The 17,289-nt window shown below is 34.7% G+C and overlaps 1 protein-coding gene across 3 annotated transcripts in view; it reads left to right on the top strand.

Annotated features, from left to right (window-relative positions):
• Positions 1-17,289, top strand: part of SNX29 (sorting nexin 29) — a 77,435-nt gene that overhangs the window by 22,293 nt on the left and 37,853 nt on the right. For all 3 annotated transcript variants that reach the window (XM_048962338.1, XM_048962337.1, XM_048962336.1), the window contains 6 exons: positions 1,332-1,413; positions 1,831-1,913; positions 4,915-4,978; positions 6,098-6,226; positions 7,695-7,777; positions 15,417-15,523. In XM_048962338.1, coding sequence (XP_048818295.1) covers positions 1,332-1,413; positions 1,831-1,913; positions 4,915-4,978; positions 6,098-6,226; positions 7,695-7,777; positions 15,417-15,523 — 548 coding nt within the window. The remainder of the gene's footprint in view (positions 1-1,331; positions 1,414-1,830; positions 1,914-4,914; positions 4,979-6,097; positions 6,227-7,694; positions 7,778-15,416; positions 15,524-17,289) is intronic.

The raw sequence follows: 17,289 nt of genomic DNA, 5'->3' as shown, positions 1-17,289 counted from the left end.
AAGCATGGTTTTCTTCTGTATGTTAAGAGATAAAAATAACATGACTCATAAAATAATGCTCTACTGCCCTCTGCTGTGTTCTAGTATTTGTACCTCTTAAAAGATGCCGGAGGCTCAGAAAAAAAAAATAGAAAGTGTTTCATTTTTTTTCCAGTTTTCCCGTAATATATGTATATATATTTCAAATATATAACACAGAGTGTTATTTGCTCAAATGAGTTTTTAGAGTCTGCTGTTATGCCTCAGGGATGTGTCAGGACATATGGTATTTCCACATACATAGAAATGAGAGAGCCAGAGTCAAAAATCAGTTTCCTGGAAGGAAAATGGAATATATAGTTAGGAACTTAAACAAAACAAAACAAACAAACAAAAAAAAACACAAAGCATAACACTTTCTTCTCCATAGTCATCCTGACACCACTTTTATTTCCCGTCATTTTTATTATTATTATTATTATTTCGTACTTCCTGATTTTTATATTCTATGCTAATTTTTTTAGCTTGTGATTTCAGGATTGTTTTACGGTATCTTTGTAAACCTTACACACTGAGGTGCAAAAACATACATACATGTATTTGTTTATTTATTTATTTATGTTTTTCTTAATACATTCCTAGGAGGAGGATGGTGTTGTTTGTTTCCTTTCAAGTGACCCTACCATGGTGGCAGGCCCAATGATGTATATGTTTTGATACTGAAATTTGTGGATCTGTGGACAGATGTGTATTATCCATGCTTTTCTGAGAAATACCTTATTTCTGATATTTGGTTTATAGGGTGTGTGTACCAAATGTCAAAAAAAAAAAAAAAAAAAAAAAAAAAGGGAAGAGAAAGAAGAGGAAGAGAAAAAAGTTGACGGAAAGCCATGATACTCTGTTGGGAACATATGAAGGAATGGCACCTTTTCAGGATTTGAGATACTGGGGACTAACTACAAATTCCATTCCTGCTAGTCACAAAGCAGATTTGTAATGAGTATCAGATGTCAAATGTTAATTAAATTCCTGGGACTTGTAAAAATAAGTTCAATAAAAAATTTCTTCATAACTTTACTGCGTTGTTATCGATGTTAAATATCAACATCTATACTATAATAAGTAGTTTTGCTATAGGAAAAATTTTCCAAGCAGATGATTGTGTTACAATCCTACCTGTGTGAGGGGTGAATGTGCAGAAGGCACATTTGGAGAAGGTTTTTAAGCAGTTAAAATTCTTTAGTAAAGTTAAGTTTTATCTGGGTGAAAATGCAATTATTTTCTTTTTGGTTTTGTTTTTATTTTTAAAATACTGTTAACTCAAGAAAGCTTATATATGCATTCTGCTTTAGATAAATTGGAGAATGGAGGGGGGCACGAAGATGTTCTTGATGCAGTAGAACTGTTTCCAAGAAGATCTGATCTTTCCTACAGGTATGTGACAGGACAAATATGTCTTGTTAGGAAAAGAAAGACCCACGAAAAAGCCACTTGCAGGCTATAGATAGCTGCCAGCTTACTATGGTTGTCTAACAGATAGCATTCAGCACTGGAAAACAAACTGTTAGGCTAATCTTGGAAATGTTTGGAAGGACAAAGTAGGTTTTATGTTGTTCGAGTATCTTAGCCAAGCTTTTTGTGACTTGTTGATTGAGCGTTTTTTGCTTCTGCTCTTAAATCAGATGAAACATATCTTAAACGAGAATTGAACACAAAGTAGTTGAATATGTATTGTTTTATGTGCATGATTGTGTTTTGAATAGTTGATGAGAATTCCAGTTTCTTTTTTCTTAAGTTTTGGATTCCAGATTTTGTTTACATTTATTGATGACATTGTACTTCTTTAACTAGAGTGGAAGTCAGTCCTCCAGCTCAAGTGAATACTTTAAGCAATATGTTGCCTTCAGCCACTATGCCCGAATCCATGACAATTAGTAAGTACTTCCTTGATGGATCTAGATTAAAGGAATTAATATTTCAAGTCCTGTAATTCTTGATTTCTATTTTCATTTCAGTAACATCTGTTTATAGAGGATTCATTTCTTATATGCTGGCCACAACAGCTGCTCTAAAATAGTTAATTTGGCAATACAAGGTCCATTGCAGATGCATACATTAGCCTCTCTTTCCACAGAACTGCTATAAGTACCCTAGCTATGGATTGTTAAAAGAATGGTAATGATTTGATCAGTATCCTTAAATTTTCTGCAAGTTGCACAAGTGCTAATGGTTCTTTCTGATATGATCTTGTTTGGCGTGTTTATTGTAAGGCCTAATAGGGCAAAAAAACCCAAATCCTGAACTCCTTTTATACTCAGTATATGGTTTTAATATGGAAAATCTGTTCCAAACATGTATTCATGAAATATGTATTTAATAAATGGAAATTTTATTTATGATTGAGGACTTATTTTCAGTAGTGTTAAGAATTGTGCTTGATGGGATAAAGTAGCCTTTGCTGTAAGAAAGAGACTTGGAGAAGTATTGGCTGTCTATTTACCCCATCTTTAAACCTTTAAACCTTCACATAAACTTGCAGAATGAAGAATAGTTCTTAAACTGTCCTACTGTCTAAAGACATGCGCAAGAATAGTTTTATTTTTTCTCTCTGTACAGAAAGTTTTGTGACTGAACTGGTGGATATAGCTTTGTTCCTGAAGCTCTGGGCTATGTGTATGTTTGTTTTTTTTTTTTTTTTTAAAACTGTGTCCAAATTTTAAATGATAACATTTAGGAATACAGAAGTGACACAGGCAACATTCATGTGTGAAATTGATCTAATCAAAATGAATGAACACTACGATATTTTAATGCCGCATTCCAATCTAATGTTGATATGCTAAAGCAGGTGGGCCATGCATTTTTATTGGATTTTGTTTCATGCTTTAGTATAGATCTGCTTTAGTGAGATTTAGAAAGCCAAAAAATCCTTTCTTGCAATGTGCTTTTTGAAGTGGGAATCTAGTTTGGGGCTTTGAAGTCACGTAGTGGAAGGTGTATATATAGGTGGAATCACTGTTGATAGTTACTGTGATGCTTTGGTCAATGTATACTTATGTTTGTTACTTTTACAGTCTAATCCTTCTTTTCTAATTTGTTTTAGCTGGCTTTTTTTTTTTTTTTTTTTTTTCTCTCAGTGATAGAGTTTTAATGGGAAACTTCCTGCTTTTATTGCACTTCATTGCTTTTATTGCTTCATAGATACCAGCAGAGGCCACAGTTGGTCTCTTCAGTTGCTTAGACAGTACATACGTGTAATTGAGACAACCATGAAATACACAGTAGACTTTGAGATTTTCAATTCTTGATATTTAGCAATTTCTAAATGAAATGAACTATAGTATCAGAAGAAACATAGATGGAACATTAAATTTTTATTCTAGACAAGGTTTTGAGGGAACAAACAGGAGAAGGATGTCAATCTACGAAGCCAGTGGAATTATTTGTAAATAATTATCATTATAATAAAAATTTAACTGCTTGTTCTTACAAGTTAATACTTTTGTAAGAGCTGTTTCCAAATATGTTGAACACAATACTTATTTCAAGTTTGTTGCTACTGGATGTGGATCTACCATACAGGAACAACTCCATGCTATTACAAACCCAGACACTGAGGTTTTTTCTGTATTTCAATTAGTGGAAGCCTTATTAAATGGTGAAGCGTATAGCTTGGTTGCATAGAAACTAATTCTAACACAACAATAAAGAAAAATTGACTGCAGTAGTGCAATGAACAAAGCTGGGAGGTCTCCAGCGACTATGGGTTTTTGTACTTCTTAATTTTGAAAACAAAGCTTGAAATAAGTTGCTTTTTTTTTCTTCTTCTTTTCCAGTTTCCTTTCAGATATACTTGAATAGAACTTGCCTTTTTATCTCTCCTTTTGATATGCAGGACAGAAAAACAACAATGCAACAAAACACAGTTATGAGAAACTGTGTATGTATTCAGGTGTTTGCTAGAAGCCATTCAAATCTTTGAAGGGCTGCTCTATTTTGTGGATTTGTACAAGATCTGAAAGTCAAAATCTCTTTTAGGTTAGATGATTAAGCCATAATATTTCTTTCTGTAGGTTTATAGGAATTAGTAGTACAGCTGTACAGTTAGATTGCAAAACCCTTATGATAACAGCAGGATTCCAAGTGCATGGCTTTGAGCTGACACTTTTCTTTACAGTTCAGAAAAGGTACTCTGGTAACAACATTAAACATAACTCAGAAGAATGCAAGTGAAATACTGACTTGTGTACAGAAAGTTGATTCTCAAGTTATCCCCACACTGAAACAGAAGATCTCCCTTGAAATGGTAGTGCAGCTGAAGATATTTCTTACAAGTTCAAAGAAATTGTCTCAATTTTTTTGTCTTGATATTGAAATTAAATTATTTTTAAAGTTATTTATAGGAAGTAAGGTTTCTCTAATAGGAAATAGAATCAGAAATTCTATCATCTTTAAAACAGTAGACTGAACTTGAGAAGAAATGCCATGAGAAAGCGATGATGTCATCTCTACTATGGTCTTGTAGTACTTAGATGACTGTGTCAGGTTTTGTAGCAAAGAAAATAAGCAATTTCAAGAAGATTAGCAAGTAATAATGTATTTCATTAATACAGTGAAAAGGTGCTGCATTATATCTTAAGATGCCTCATTTGGCTGTGATTAAAACAGCCTCTACTACAGACAAACTTATGTTTATATTAAAACTAAATAGAGATTGATTTGATTGATACTTCTGGAACTATGTTAAATAATACAGTTTTCAAATGGTTGATGAGATCAAGAGAATTGTTAGGTGCTTTGTTGAGTAGCAAGTGATTTTGACATCATCCTAAGTGTGCTGCTGAAATAGCACCTCTGCATAAATGACTGTTAGATCTTAAATGTGCAAAAATTCATTCCCATTCCCCTTCCCCTTTTCCCCATTTTCATTTTTAGATGAACTTCGTCAAGCTATTCTGGCCATGGTGAATAGAAAAGATGAACTGGAAGAACAGAATAGGTAATTTTCCAGTCAAGAAGTGCTATATAATTTCAAAAACTTGTTGTCATTCAGTTTCTTTAATGTAGGATGTCTGTTATATAAAGCTGTATGTAATCTGTCATCTTTATGATGTAAATTGTATTTGAAAGTTAAGCTTAGTACTTCACCATTCAACTGTGGAATCAATATTCAACTGTTCACAGTTTTTTTTTTTTCCTTTGAATTCAAATCACATATAGGTATCTTTGAGAGGTTTTGCCAGTTGGAGGTTTTTGAAATCAAAATTTATAGGCAAAAGAGTCTTATGATCTTATAAGACTTTCTGAATGAGTTGAAGTTTATATTTATGCAAATATTCAAAGTTGTTGGTTTTTTTCCCCTTGCAGTGCAGAAATGATATAGGACCACTAACAATGTTGCATTGGAAATGACTTTCATGCATGAATGTCTGTATGTTCTGTTGGGGCAAAATGATTGTGTAAATGTAAAAATAGTATGTTGTTCATTCAACATACTCACAAACCTAATTTACTTAATATATTGAAACGTGGTTAAATAAATGAAAATAAAAATATATTGGAGATGTCCTTTATTACTCTATACCATAATTGCAAACTTCTGCTCCATTCAACTTTAGGTGTTTTGTATGAAGTACCAATATGCATTGGGTTTCACATAATGTTGATCCTTCTTAGCTCATCAAGGTTTTCACACAGAGGTGCATGACAGTGTCCTGCCTGTCTCCTTCTGTGGCTAAGAAACAAACTTATTTTAGATTATTTCTGGGAAGTAGGAGCTTTCACTGGAGCGCAGAAACCAGGTTATAAGTCATTTTCTATTATAGTGAATTTTTGTGTGTGTGATAGTACAGTAGATATGGTAATAAATTGTGCATGTTTATGGGATTAATACAAATTTAATAATAAGCATTTATAACTTGTTTTGATTGGATACTTTTTCCTTGCAGCTTTTCGTATCTTTATGTAATCAATCTGGATGAATTTTTTACACCGAATAAGGAAATTTTAGGGTGACATGACATTAATGGTATCATTCAAACAATCTACTCTGTGGTTAGTACAGTATCCTCTAATTAGTAACTGTACAGTTTCCTAACAGATGCTGCTGCCATTCCAGGTCCCTTAGAAATCTGCTTGATGGTGAGATGGAGCATTCTGCAGCACTGAGGCAGGAAATGGACAATTGGAGAAGGAAGATAGCAGAACAGGAAGAGCGACATGCCACGAAGGTCCAAGCCTTGGCACGGTGAGAAACATTAGAACAGTCATAATAGTAATAGCAACAATTTGAAAGTAATCCTAAAATAGCAATTAGACTAATAGTAAGAAATAAGAGCTGCAAAAATAGTGGCTGGGTTGAGTGGTTCAGTAATGAGTCTAGCCAGTGCTGCTAAGGGATCTCAGAAGGCAACAGAGGATGAAGTATCTGTGCTGTTTAATTGCAAGGCAAGAAGTATGTAAGTACTCCTAAGAATTTTTATATTCCAAGTAATTTTTGTACGCTGGGTGTAATTTAAGAAATACTGAAAAAGAAGTAATAATACAGAAAAAAAAAAACCTCCAAAGACATATACAATTTAGTACAATCCATTGTTTTCCAGCATTAACAAAATAAACCAGCAACCAACAGTCCTCATTATTAAAACAAAACCAGTATCTTTTTCTCTTATTTTTGTCCTATTAGCAAATTGATGTCATACAGGTAGGCAGATTAATCTTTTTGTTATCTTCCATAATTTACTGTTTTCCTTGATGCTTAATTTTGAAATCAGGCGTGAAAATGTCATAATTGTTTTTAATTATTTATGGCAAAAAGCATGACTTTCTATGATGTTTTTCAACATTATAGTGTAATTTCTTAAAAATTATACGTGCGTGTGTGTGTGTGTGTGTATACATACATACATACATACAATATATAGTGCTATTATAAATCAATTATTTACCTTTTCAGAATTGGGGGGAAAAAAAGAATTTCTGTTGTCCTGTGTTTATGTTGATTGCTTACTGCAATCTAATATATGCTAATTGTCTTTGGGGTTTGTTGTATTGGCTTGAGAGCACTGCTATGAATAAATATTAATGTTTTTCAACCTCTCTGGGCAACCTGTTCCAGTGTTCCATTGCCCTTACCTTGAAGAAGTTCTTCCACATGCATTCATGGAATTTCTGACAGCTGCCTAATTATGGTTAATAATATATAAGCATCAAGGCAGTTAAGTTGATTATTCTTTTGTTTTTGGAAATTGCTAACAATGGCATAATCTGGAAAGCAATGTGATATTTAATTTAATTTTGGATTGCAAATCTTAATTATACTGCACACAACAGCAACTTAAGCATATATATTGGGCCAACATGTATAACAAGGTCCAGCAAACATATTTGCATGTGCAAATAGAGCTCTCTTTCTTAACTAAATTCCCATAAATAAAAGTACAGCTTTGTGTGTAAACTGTTCTCAGTTTTCTGTAGTCTGTGTGTTATCTATCTAGAATTTCGTAGTTACTTACAGGTATACTAGAGAACAAATTTGCCTGGTACTCTATCTGTTGACATATTATTTAATGTGTAAATGTTTTGGTTTTTTTTTTAATCCTGATGACAAGCTAAGTGAAGCTCATTATCACAGCTGGTATATTTGTTTCCTCTGAAATGGTTTTCTATTTTGAGAAAACACTTATCTTTTCTTATGCTGTTCTTTTTATCAACAGAGAAAATGAAGTGCTAAAAGTGCAACTTAAGAAGTATGTAGGAGCTGTCCAGATGCTCAGAAGAGAAGGTCAAGCAGTGGAAGGTAAGGATTTAAAAAAAAAAAAAATAAAAAAATCTATGCCCACATTTCTGCCATTGAGACAGAATTTATGGGAGACATAATTAATAACCAAATGGTGGAAGTTGCTCCTGGACTTGTATAAAGAACTGCAATGGAAGAATAGGCAGTGAATAGCCACAGGTCTTCTTTATATGCATCTGCATTTTTTTTCTGATTGATCTTGAAATGAACCTCAGTGCATAATGGGCTGCCCAGTACTGTGTGAGTCCAGATCGATAAGCAGCAGGTAAGGGGCCCTACAGGAAAGCTGTGGAGGGACTTTTTATAAGGGCAAATAGTGGCAGGACGAGGGTAAATGGCTTTAAACTTGAAGAGGGTAAGGACAGGTTGTCCAGTGAGGTTGTGAATGTCCCTCCCTGGAAGCATTCCAGGTCGTGTTGGATGGGACTTTGAGCAATGTGGTCTAGAGGGAGGTGTCCCTGTCTACAGCAGGGTGGGAAGGGGGAGGACCTAGATGATCTTGAAGATCCCTTTCAACCCAAACAATTCTATGATTGTATAGACCAAATACTTCACTTTTTTTTTGTAAGGTGCATTGACTCTAATAAGCAAGTATTTTATATGAAAGGTAATGAGTCAAGTAATTGACAGTGTTACTTTCTTCTTTTGTGATCACTGGGAACAGAAGAGTCCCTGATAAAGTGACTTGCAGTAGCAATTCTGAGTAATCTTCTGGTAGGACTGCCGTCTACAGATGTTTTGAGAGAGGAAGTAGGTGGCTCTTCAGAAACTGGCAGGTTTTTTTTTTTTCCTGTCAGTGTGATGGTCATACAGATGACTGACTATATGAATGAATACTACATAAATTGTGTTCCTAAGGGCTTGTAACCACAGTTGTACTTGAAAAATTCCATTAATCTTTAAAGGATTGTTGTTTGTAAGAATGAATTTTTACTTCTGATGCTGCTGTAATGCTGTAATGTAGTGGTTTATGTTAATAATTATTCACAAAGAACATCTCTTAAGCTCCTTATAAGAGCAGAAATCATCCTTCATTAAATACTGACAATTTGCATGATGAGTCTAGGAAAAAAAAAAGATTAAAATTCCTTGGCTAACTTTATTCTGCCCTGTTTAAACTGTGCAAATTAGTGAATGATAAGAATAGAAACTGAGTAGGTTGGTCAGCTTTTCTTGAAGAAGGGAGGTGGAACACTACCAGCATTTCTAAGACTGAATATATGTGTGCTTTATGCTCAAAGGATATTTAATCCACCCACAGTAATTGCCTGTAATACTTATCAATAGTGACCAAAATAAATTTGAGCTACGTCACTTGTGCATTGTTTATTATAATTTGTCTTCTAAATTTCATACATTCGTTTTTTGTGTAACTGAGTATTTTTTTTTCTGCCACTGGTGATTTATGTGAACTTTTTAGTAGTATTGGGGCTTCTAACTCAGAAGAGTACTTGCACATGTAAATAATGCTTGAGTACTAACATATTTCGAGAAAAAAACACAAATATTAATAGTTGAAGTACAATATAGTCAACACAAGTTCTTCTGCTTTGTGAGAAGTAGCAAACAGTGTGCATTTAATAGTGTGGAGATGGAAAAGTGTTAAGAAACTACTGTAAGAAACAAGTTATTTTTTGTTTTTGTGACCAGAGATCCTGTATTAAGTCAGTCATCTGAATAAACAATAGTCTGAACAAAACACAAATATGAACAAAAATCATTAGACTAGTTAGAAATTTAGTGTGTTATGTTTTATTCAGTGATCATGATCACAGGACTACTGAATCATCTTTGTATCTTTAAAAATTGGTTATATTGAAAAAAACTTACACACAGTTGGCAAATTGGATCCAGGCTGGAAAGCATCTGCTGGGTCAGGTAAAACTTACTGTCTAATCTGCAGCTTCCTCTTCAAAATATTTGTCTTTTGGCATTCACAGTTTGAAGACTTCCAGAAGTTTTTGTTGTTTGCCATCTGATATGATAAATGTTCAAACGTTTAATTGTGGCAGCAGAAAACAAGATTTTATTTGAATATATGGAAACATTTTTACAGCACCAGAATTGCATCTAGAAACTCAGTAAAATGGTAACTCTGAAGCTTAATGGAGGAAGTACTTATGTAAAGTATGTATCTTATAATTACTGTTTCTCAGAGACAGTCAGCCATCTTGAAACTGCACACACTGCTTTGATCTTGTATATAGTTTGAGAATCTCTCACTTCAGCTTGGAACAATGCATAAGTCCTCTCTCTTTTGGCAATCTTTCTGTCCCATTTTATTTTATTTTTTTAAGGTTCAGTGGATTTCTTGAACTCTTAGGCCTTATGCTGTACTCAGATTACTGCTGGACAACAGAAGGCATCTTTTAGTTGTTTTCTTCTGCTTTAATCACTCTTCAGTGGACCCTTGTCACTTAATGAAGAAGTTGATTAACAGGGCTTGTTGATTAGGCTGTGAATATTTATGTAAAAAAAAAAAAAAGCTGCCAACTAATAACAAAAATGAAACAATTTGTGCTGTCTTAAAGTGAGATGGATTAAAAAACTGCCATCTAAAAATAGCTAGATAGTAGGATTTTTATTTGTGAAAGCAGATTTGTTATACTCTCCTTCAAGAACGATGTATAGTAACTGTTTTATCCAACATGCTTACCTTGCAGTATCTCTTGCATTAATTCGTCAGCTATTTCCTTTGATAATTAAGAATGTTTGCATTACTAGAAAGTGCTATTTATACTTTCCAATACATACATCAATGTGTAACTTAATTCAAATTTTTAAATTCTAATTATAGTATAATTTGAAGTGCCTATAACACTTGTCTTGTTTTCAATTAGCTAATGTTTAAAGGATAACAGTACATTTGCAAGATCTGTTTTGTTGCTGTGTTCTTACACTGTGACAATTGGTAACAATAGGATGAAGAAAATTCTGATTTCTCTGCTTTTGTCATTTTAAGTTGTAACTCTTTTCTGTTTCTTATATATTAATCCATATATCATAGATTAAGTTTCTTTACTTTAGCCTTACAGGGAAGTGGAGTTCTATTTGTTTAAACTTAAAACATACTCAGCCATAATCTTTTCTGGAGTGTTAGGAAATTGTGCTCATCAGGGATAATTAAACTGTTTCATACATCTAATTTCAATACTACATTATGTTATCATAATAACTAATTTCAGTGATGATTTATCTTCTTCCAAATGATATCAGAACTCAAGTCATCTTACATATAGTTTAGAATACTATACGTTCAGAATTTCTGTGAAACTATTTTGAAAGGCTCAAAATAGGTTGAGCTTCTACAGTGATTATTTTTTTTTTTATTTTTTTTTTTACTATAAATAAAGAAGAGTCTACGTGGTTATACAATAAATTAGATCAGATGCTATTGATGAAAGCTTTTAATAGTGTATGGAAACTATTGAGTCATAGCCTGAACCACTGATTGATCACCTGGGAAAAGACCCAGTCAGGCCTAGGAAAACAGGTGAAGGCAATTCAGCTTTGCAACTGGAAGGGGTGCTGCCTGGCTTCACCTCTCTTAGATGCCAGTTAAGGGCTGACTGCCACTGTGGAAGGTTCTCTGGTTGGAGATCTGTTGTGGAGTCCTTTCTGCAAACCTTTAGAGATGGATGTCTTTGGAGATGGGTGAGCACCTTAACTTTTTCTTTGAAATATTCTCCTATCTGCGCTGGTCCCTTTGCTGTTTCACTCATGTGTTGCCCTCCCACCATGTTAATCTTTCTAATTGTAGAGAATAGATTCCTAGAACTAAACAGAAGTCAGCATGATAGCTTCCCTTGAGATGACTTGCTGAATGTTTTCTTTTTTAAAAAAATATGTTTATAAATACAATGCCCAAACTTTAGAACTGTGTCTAGTTCAGAATAGCATACCTGGTATGCTTTTGAATAGCTTTCAAAGTGAGTGAAAATTACTGTAGGCAGAACAGATTGAATATTGATATTTAAGCATTAAATAAATTGTAATCTTGATTTCTCAGCCATCTAAATGTCTACCACTTTTTAAACCTGCTGAGATATTATAATTCTAGGTTCTGTTTATTTAAGGAGTTCTGTGTTGTTCTCACTTATCCAAACAGACCCTTGAAGCTAATTGACTAACCTTGAAAAGGTTTCGTAAAATGTGGGTATCGGGAGGGAAACCCTGAAATGCTTTAATTGGATTTGTGCGCTTTTTTTGACCTGGTGCAGGGAACTGCTTTGGCAGGGGGTTGGACTCGATGATCTCTAGAGGTCCCTTCCAATCCCTACAATTGTGTGATTCTGTGAAATGATGACAGGAACAATGGGAGTTCCTTACTGCTAGTAGTTTGTTTCTGAAGTTTGCTAAAAATGGAAGAAATATGAAGAGATCACTTTTTATCATTTAGTGAATTGATATGACAGAATCATGGAAAATTTGGGCACTAAAGAAATTTCAAATTAAAAATTAACTTCAATTTCAAAAAGGGCACCAAGTAAATTGTCTACTAATCTAATTTGGAAGATTCAGACAGCAGCTTGCAAATAATATTGTGTTTGCAAGAAAACAAGGAATAGCATGGTTTGGAAAGTGCACAGCCAGCTGCTTGCAAGAACTCTCCAGGGGATTCTCAGACTGCTTGCTATTTATGGGGTAAGATGATTGACTTAATCCTACAACTCAGAACTGGTTCTGTGGAACCCGGGTGTCTGTTATCAGGTGTCTAAGTGCTAGTAGTGAAACTGTGATTGCTATTGCTGCCAAGGGCAAGGTCTTTTGCACCTCATTTTCTGCATGAGGCCTTGGGCAAAAGAACCAGGCTGGTTTGGAGGTGACGGGAGGGCAGGCAAGGACTGCACCATTGCACTGTCATGTTTATAGGCAATACTAGATGCTGGGAACTGGAATATGTTTACCAGTGTGTCTCTTGTCAACTAAACTTACTGTTAAAAATCTAAATTGGTGAAGTATTTATTAATGAGCAGAGCTTGAACAAATGAGTAACATCAGTTTCAATCTGGATTAAAGGGTAACCTGAAAGTAAAGCCAATTTATAGCTTGTAAAATCAGATACTTATAGAGGACTGCTAGGTTCTTGTATAGTTTTGCATGCTTTACATATAAAAGGTCGCCATTTTGTCTCTGTCTTTAATTAAAAATTAATGAAGACATTACCTAGTAACCTTTATGAACCAATAAATACATTTATTGGTAGAAACACTTTCTGAAAGACTCAAGCAATAAACATTGCAATTCTGATCATTAGAAGGTTTTGATTTATTGTTAATAACGTCTGGCTATTAAATAGAAATGAAAATTGAAGTAAACAGTAAAATAAAATACTGCCTTAAACTTTGAGCTACTTGGAAAATTTCAGGTTAGAGACTTGCAGCTTTCTGTTTCTTTTATTTATTTACTTTTTTAATATCAAAGCATAGAAGTGAAACATGACTGTATGCAAAGCAGTCCAGATACTAAGTAAGTGAATTTGAGAGAACAAGCATGTTAATTGGAGTACTGTGTCCCGGTGTGGAGCTCCCAGTACAAAAAAGACAGAGTTGTTGGAGAGGGTCCAGAGGAGAGCCACGAAGATGATCAGGGCATTGGAACACCTCTATGGAGATAGGCTGAGGGAGCTGGGCTTGTTCAGCCTGGAGAAAAGAAGGCTGTAGGGTGACCTCATTGCAGCCTTCCAGTACCTAAAGGGAGCTTACAAACAGGAGGGCAGTCAACTCTTTGAAAGGGTTGATAACTGCAGGACAAAGGGAAATGGTTTTAAGTTGAGGGAGGGAAGATTTAGGTTGGATGTCAGTGGGAAATTCTTCACAAGGAGAGTGGTGAGGAGCTGGAACAACTGCCCAGAGAGGTTGTGGATACCCCATCCCTGGAGGTGTTCAAGGCCAGGTTGGATGGGGCCCTGGGCAGCCTGGTCTTGTATTGAATGTGGAGGTTGGTGGCCCTGCCTGTGGGGGAAGTTGGAGATTCATGATCCTTGAGGTCCTTTCCAACTCTGGCCATTTTGTGATTACGTATTTAACAAATTTATCTGTGGAGGACGTATTCTGTAATGAAACTATCCAATGGGTTCTCTCTGTGCTGGTAGTGGACAAATAAGGAAAGCATAGTATATGATTAATAGTCACTTACTAGCCTTTGTGACTGTCATCGTTCTCAATAGCCACAAGATTGCAGTTAGTAAATGTTGGTTTGGAGAAACCATGATAAATTAGAGGCTCTGTTATGAAGTAATGCATGCTTTTCTTCGGTAAAATTGATCTTAGCTTCTTATGCCTTGCTGTTTGGTTTTTTTTTTTTTTTTCTGTCTTTGCCTATCATATTAGTTTTCTTGCTGCCTTTGGTTTTTGTTTACTTTGAGTAGAGTAAGTGTAAAAATAGCTATGATAAAATATGGTATGTCATTGCTGTAGTCTCCTGTGGTTTTTTTGCAAGTGAGAGATGTAAAAACATAAAGGGAATACTGACTGTGCAGAGACAGCTTTCATCAAATTGTGGAAGTCTTATGCAGAATTGTTGCTTAGGAAAGATCTATAATCAAATTTTATGCTGATATGAAATGCTGATCTTAGAAGTTTCTATTCAAAGAACTTCAAGCAAGATTTACAAGAATTAGATCTTAAAGTAGCTTTCAAAACTCACTTCAAATGCAAACTGACTTCTGAATATATACATATTCTTATTTGAAGATAAAGTCATTTTCCAGACTGGACAGTACTGAGATGAATTATGGTGTCTTCTACATACTTTATTGTGATTGTATGTGTAGTCTAGATTTTGGAAAATAATAAAAGCATTTATTAGATCTCTTCTATTGGGACTTACTTAGTTTACATGTGCAGACTTGTTTCTTTCTGGAAATTCATGATCTGTGAAGATAAGTTTGAGTTGGAGTTTGTGCAATTTGGAGGAGATTTACTTAGACCTTCAAGTGATCTTCAAATATGTAAGTGGTAGCTAGGAACTGGAATAGAATAAACCAGTTTTCATTTGCTGTGGATGGGAAGTAATGGGCTTAAGTGGCAACAGGAGCAAGTTTGATTAACTACAAGAAAACCTTTTCTGAGAAGAATACTTGCATTCAAATAAATTGTGCACAGAAGCATGAAATCTCCTTTATTGAAGGTTTCTAAGAATAAATTAGACAACTAACTGTAAAGAATAAAATAAATACAGCTGATTCTGCTGTATGCAAAGGGATGAAATGTCACGTGAAGCTTGAAATGTCATTTCTCAGCCCTGTTATCTGTAATTACTATGATGTTGCGCAGAATAGTTCTGTGCAAGTAATATAAAATGTTTTGGAACAGTAATTACAAAAAAGAAAAACAAAACATAAGCTTAGTTTTCAAAGGGTAATGGTAGGAGCTGGAGTTGCTACCTATGTAGCTGTAGTCACAAAATAGCCAGATTCTTCTAGCTTTTATTTTTTTCCTGTGAAAATTAGAGAACTTGTCTAACAGTGCATACTAGAAAGTTCCCTGCAGCATTTCATTGTAGTATTTGTAATACTGTTTAATATTACATCCAATTTTGATACTTCTAAGAACTGTTTCTTTTAGAACTGCTACTTTGAAACAATTTGTCTTACGTAATTTAATGTTTTTAATTTGAGGTATCTCTTTGTTTTTAGTTTTGCCAAACATTTGGAGCACTGATGGTGAACTTAATATTCCAGAGCAAAAGCAAGTAGAAAACAATGAGGAACTAGCCAGCTCTTATGAAAGAAAATTGATTGAGGTAAAGTATTCTGCATAACTTCTGAGGGATAGTAATGATAACATAGCATTTGAAGCTGTAAACATTTTCTATCTTTAGCTTTTTTCCCCCATTAGTCTAAAATAAAATTTTATTTTTGTTCTAAAAATTAAAAACTTAATTTTCATACTTCTGTGGTTAACATGCAGGTTTATTAATTCAACTTCAAAGCTAATTTAAAGCAATTCATGTGATTGAAACACTTACAGATATACATTCATATTATTAAAATTGATTGGTATAAGAATGTGACATTGCTTACAATAAAAAAGCTATATTTGTTTAATTATGTTATTTTTCAGCGTAATAGTGATTTCATGCATCAATTTTGAACTGATTTATTTTACTGCATTAAGAAATACTGCTTTTATGAAGATTTTTAATAAGCATGTTCCTTAAGGTTATAATTGATGGTGATGAAGTGGTCAGACACTAGGTTTTGGGCATTGTATAAGCTACAGTACGTTGTTCATAAGCTTCATTGTATTATGAATTGAACTTTAAAGATTCCCAAGAACATAATGGAAATATATGTATATTTTTTTAAGCGTTTGTACAGCTTTCTGATTGGATCTTTTCTGATTGTGTTTAATTTTCATAAAGCTTTATAATGTAGCTTATGGAGTACTGTAGTATGGAAATTCTTGATGGAAGCTACCAGTTCAGTTGATGTCATCATGTTGGAAAAAGTTCCTAATACAAGATTCTCTTTTGTAAAGTAACATATAATTCATTAATTGCTTAAAAAAAAAAAAAGTAAAAACAAAAAAGAGAGAAAGATTATGGATTCATCTTAGGTTTGAATATAAATGACTTCCCAGGTGGAAGTAATGGAATTTAATAACCAAATCTCCTATTAAATATTGAACATTTTTATAGAAATCATAGAATGGTTTGGGTTGGAAAGGACCTTTTAAGATCTAGTTCCAACCCCCTGCTATAGGCATGGACCCTTCCCTCTATACCGTGTTGCTCAAAGTCCCATCCAGCCTGGCTTTCGATGCTTCCAGGGCAAGAGCATCCACAACATCACTGGACAACCTGTTCCAATGTCACACCACACTCAGAATTTCTTTCTAAAATTTAATCTAAATCTATCACTCTTAGGTTTAAAGCTGTTTATCCTCATCCTGCTGCTAGCTGCCCTTATAAAAAGTCCTTCCCCAGCTTTCCTGTAGGCCCCCTTCAGATACTGGAAGGCCACTATAAGGTCTCCTCAGAGCCTTCTCTTCTCCAGGCTGAAGAGCCCCAGCTCTTTCAGCCTGTCCTTGTGGAGGAGGTGCTCCATCACTCTGATCATCTCTGTGGCCCACCTCTGGACCTGCTCCAACAGCTTCATGTCCTTTGTGTGTTGGGGCCCCAGAAATGGGTGCAGTACTCTAGGCTGTGTCTCATGAGAACAGAGCAGAAGGGCAGAATCACCTCCCTCACCCTGCTGGTAGCACTTGATGCAACCCAGGATACGTTTGATTTTCTGGGCTGCAAGTGCACATTCTTGGCTCATCTTGAATCTTTCATCAATCGACATCTCCAAATCCTTCTTGGGGCTGCTCTCAAGCCATTCTCTGCCCTACTGGTATTCGTGCTTGGGGTTGCCCTGACCCAGGTGCAGGACCTTGCACTTAGCCTTGTTGAACTGGATGAGGTTGGCAAGGGCCCTCTGAATAACATCCTTTTCCTCTAGCACATCAGCTGAACTTTTTGTGAATATTAACATAAATCAGAGAGGAGTTTATTCTTAAATATTC

Source organism: Lagopus muta, chromosome 15, assembly GCF_023343835.1.
Source record: "Lagopus muta isolate bLagMut1 chromosome 15, bLagMut1 primary, whole genome shotgun sequence".
In the NCBI taxonomy this organism is placed as follows: Eukaryota; Metazoa; Chordata; class Aves; order Galliformes; family Phasianidae; genus Lagopus; species Lagopus muta.
The sequence above is the reverse complement of the archived record's forward strand: the minus strand, read 5'-3'. Positions and strand labels throughout refer to the sequence as shown.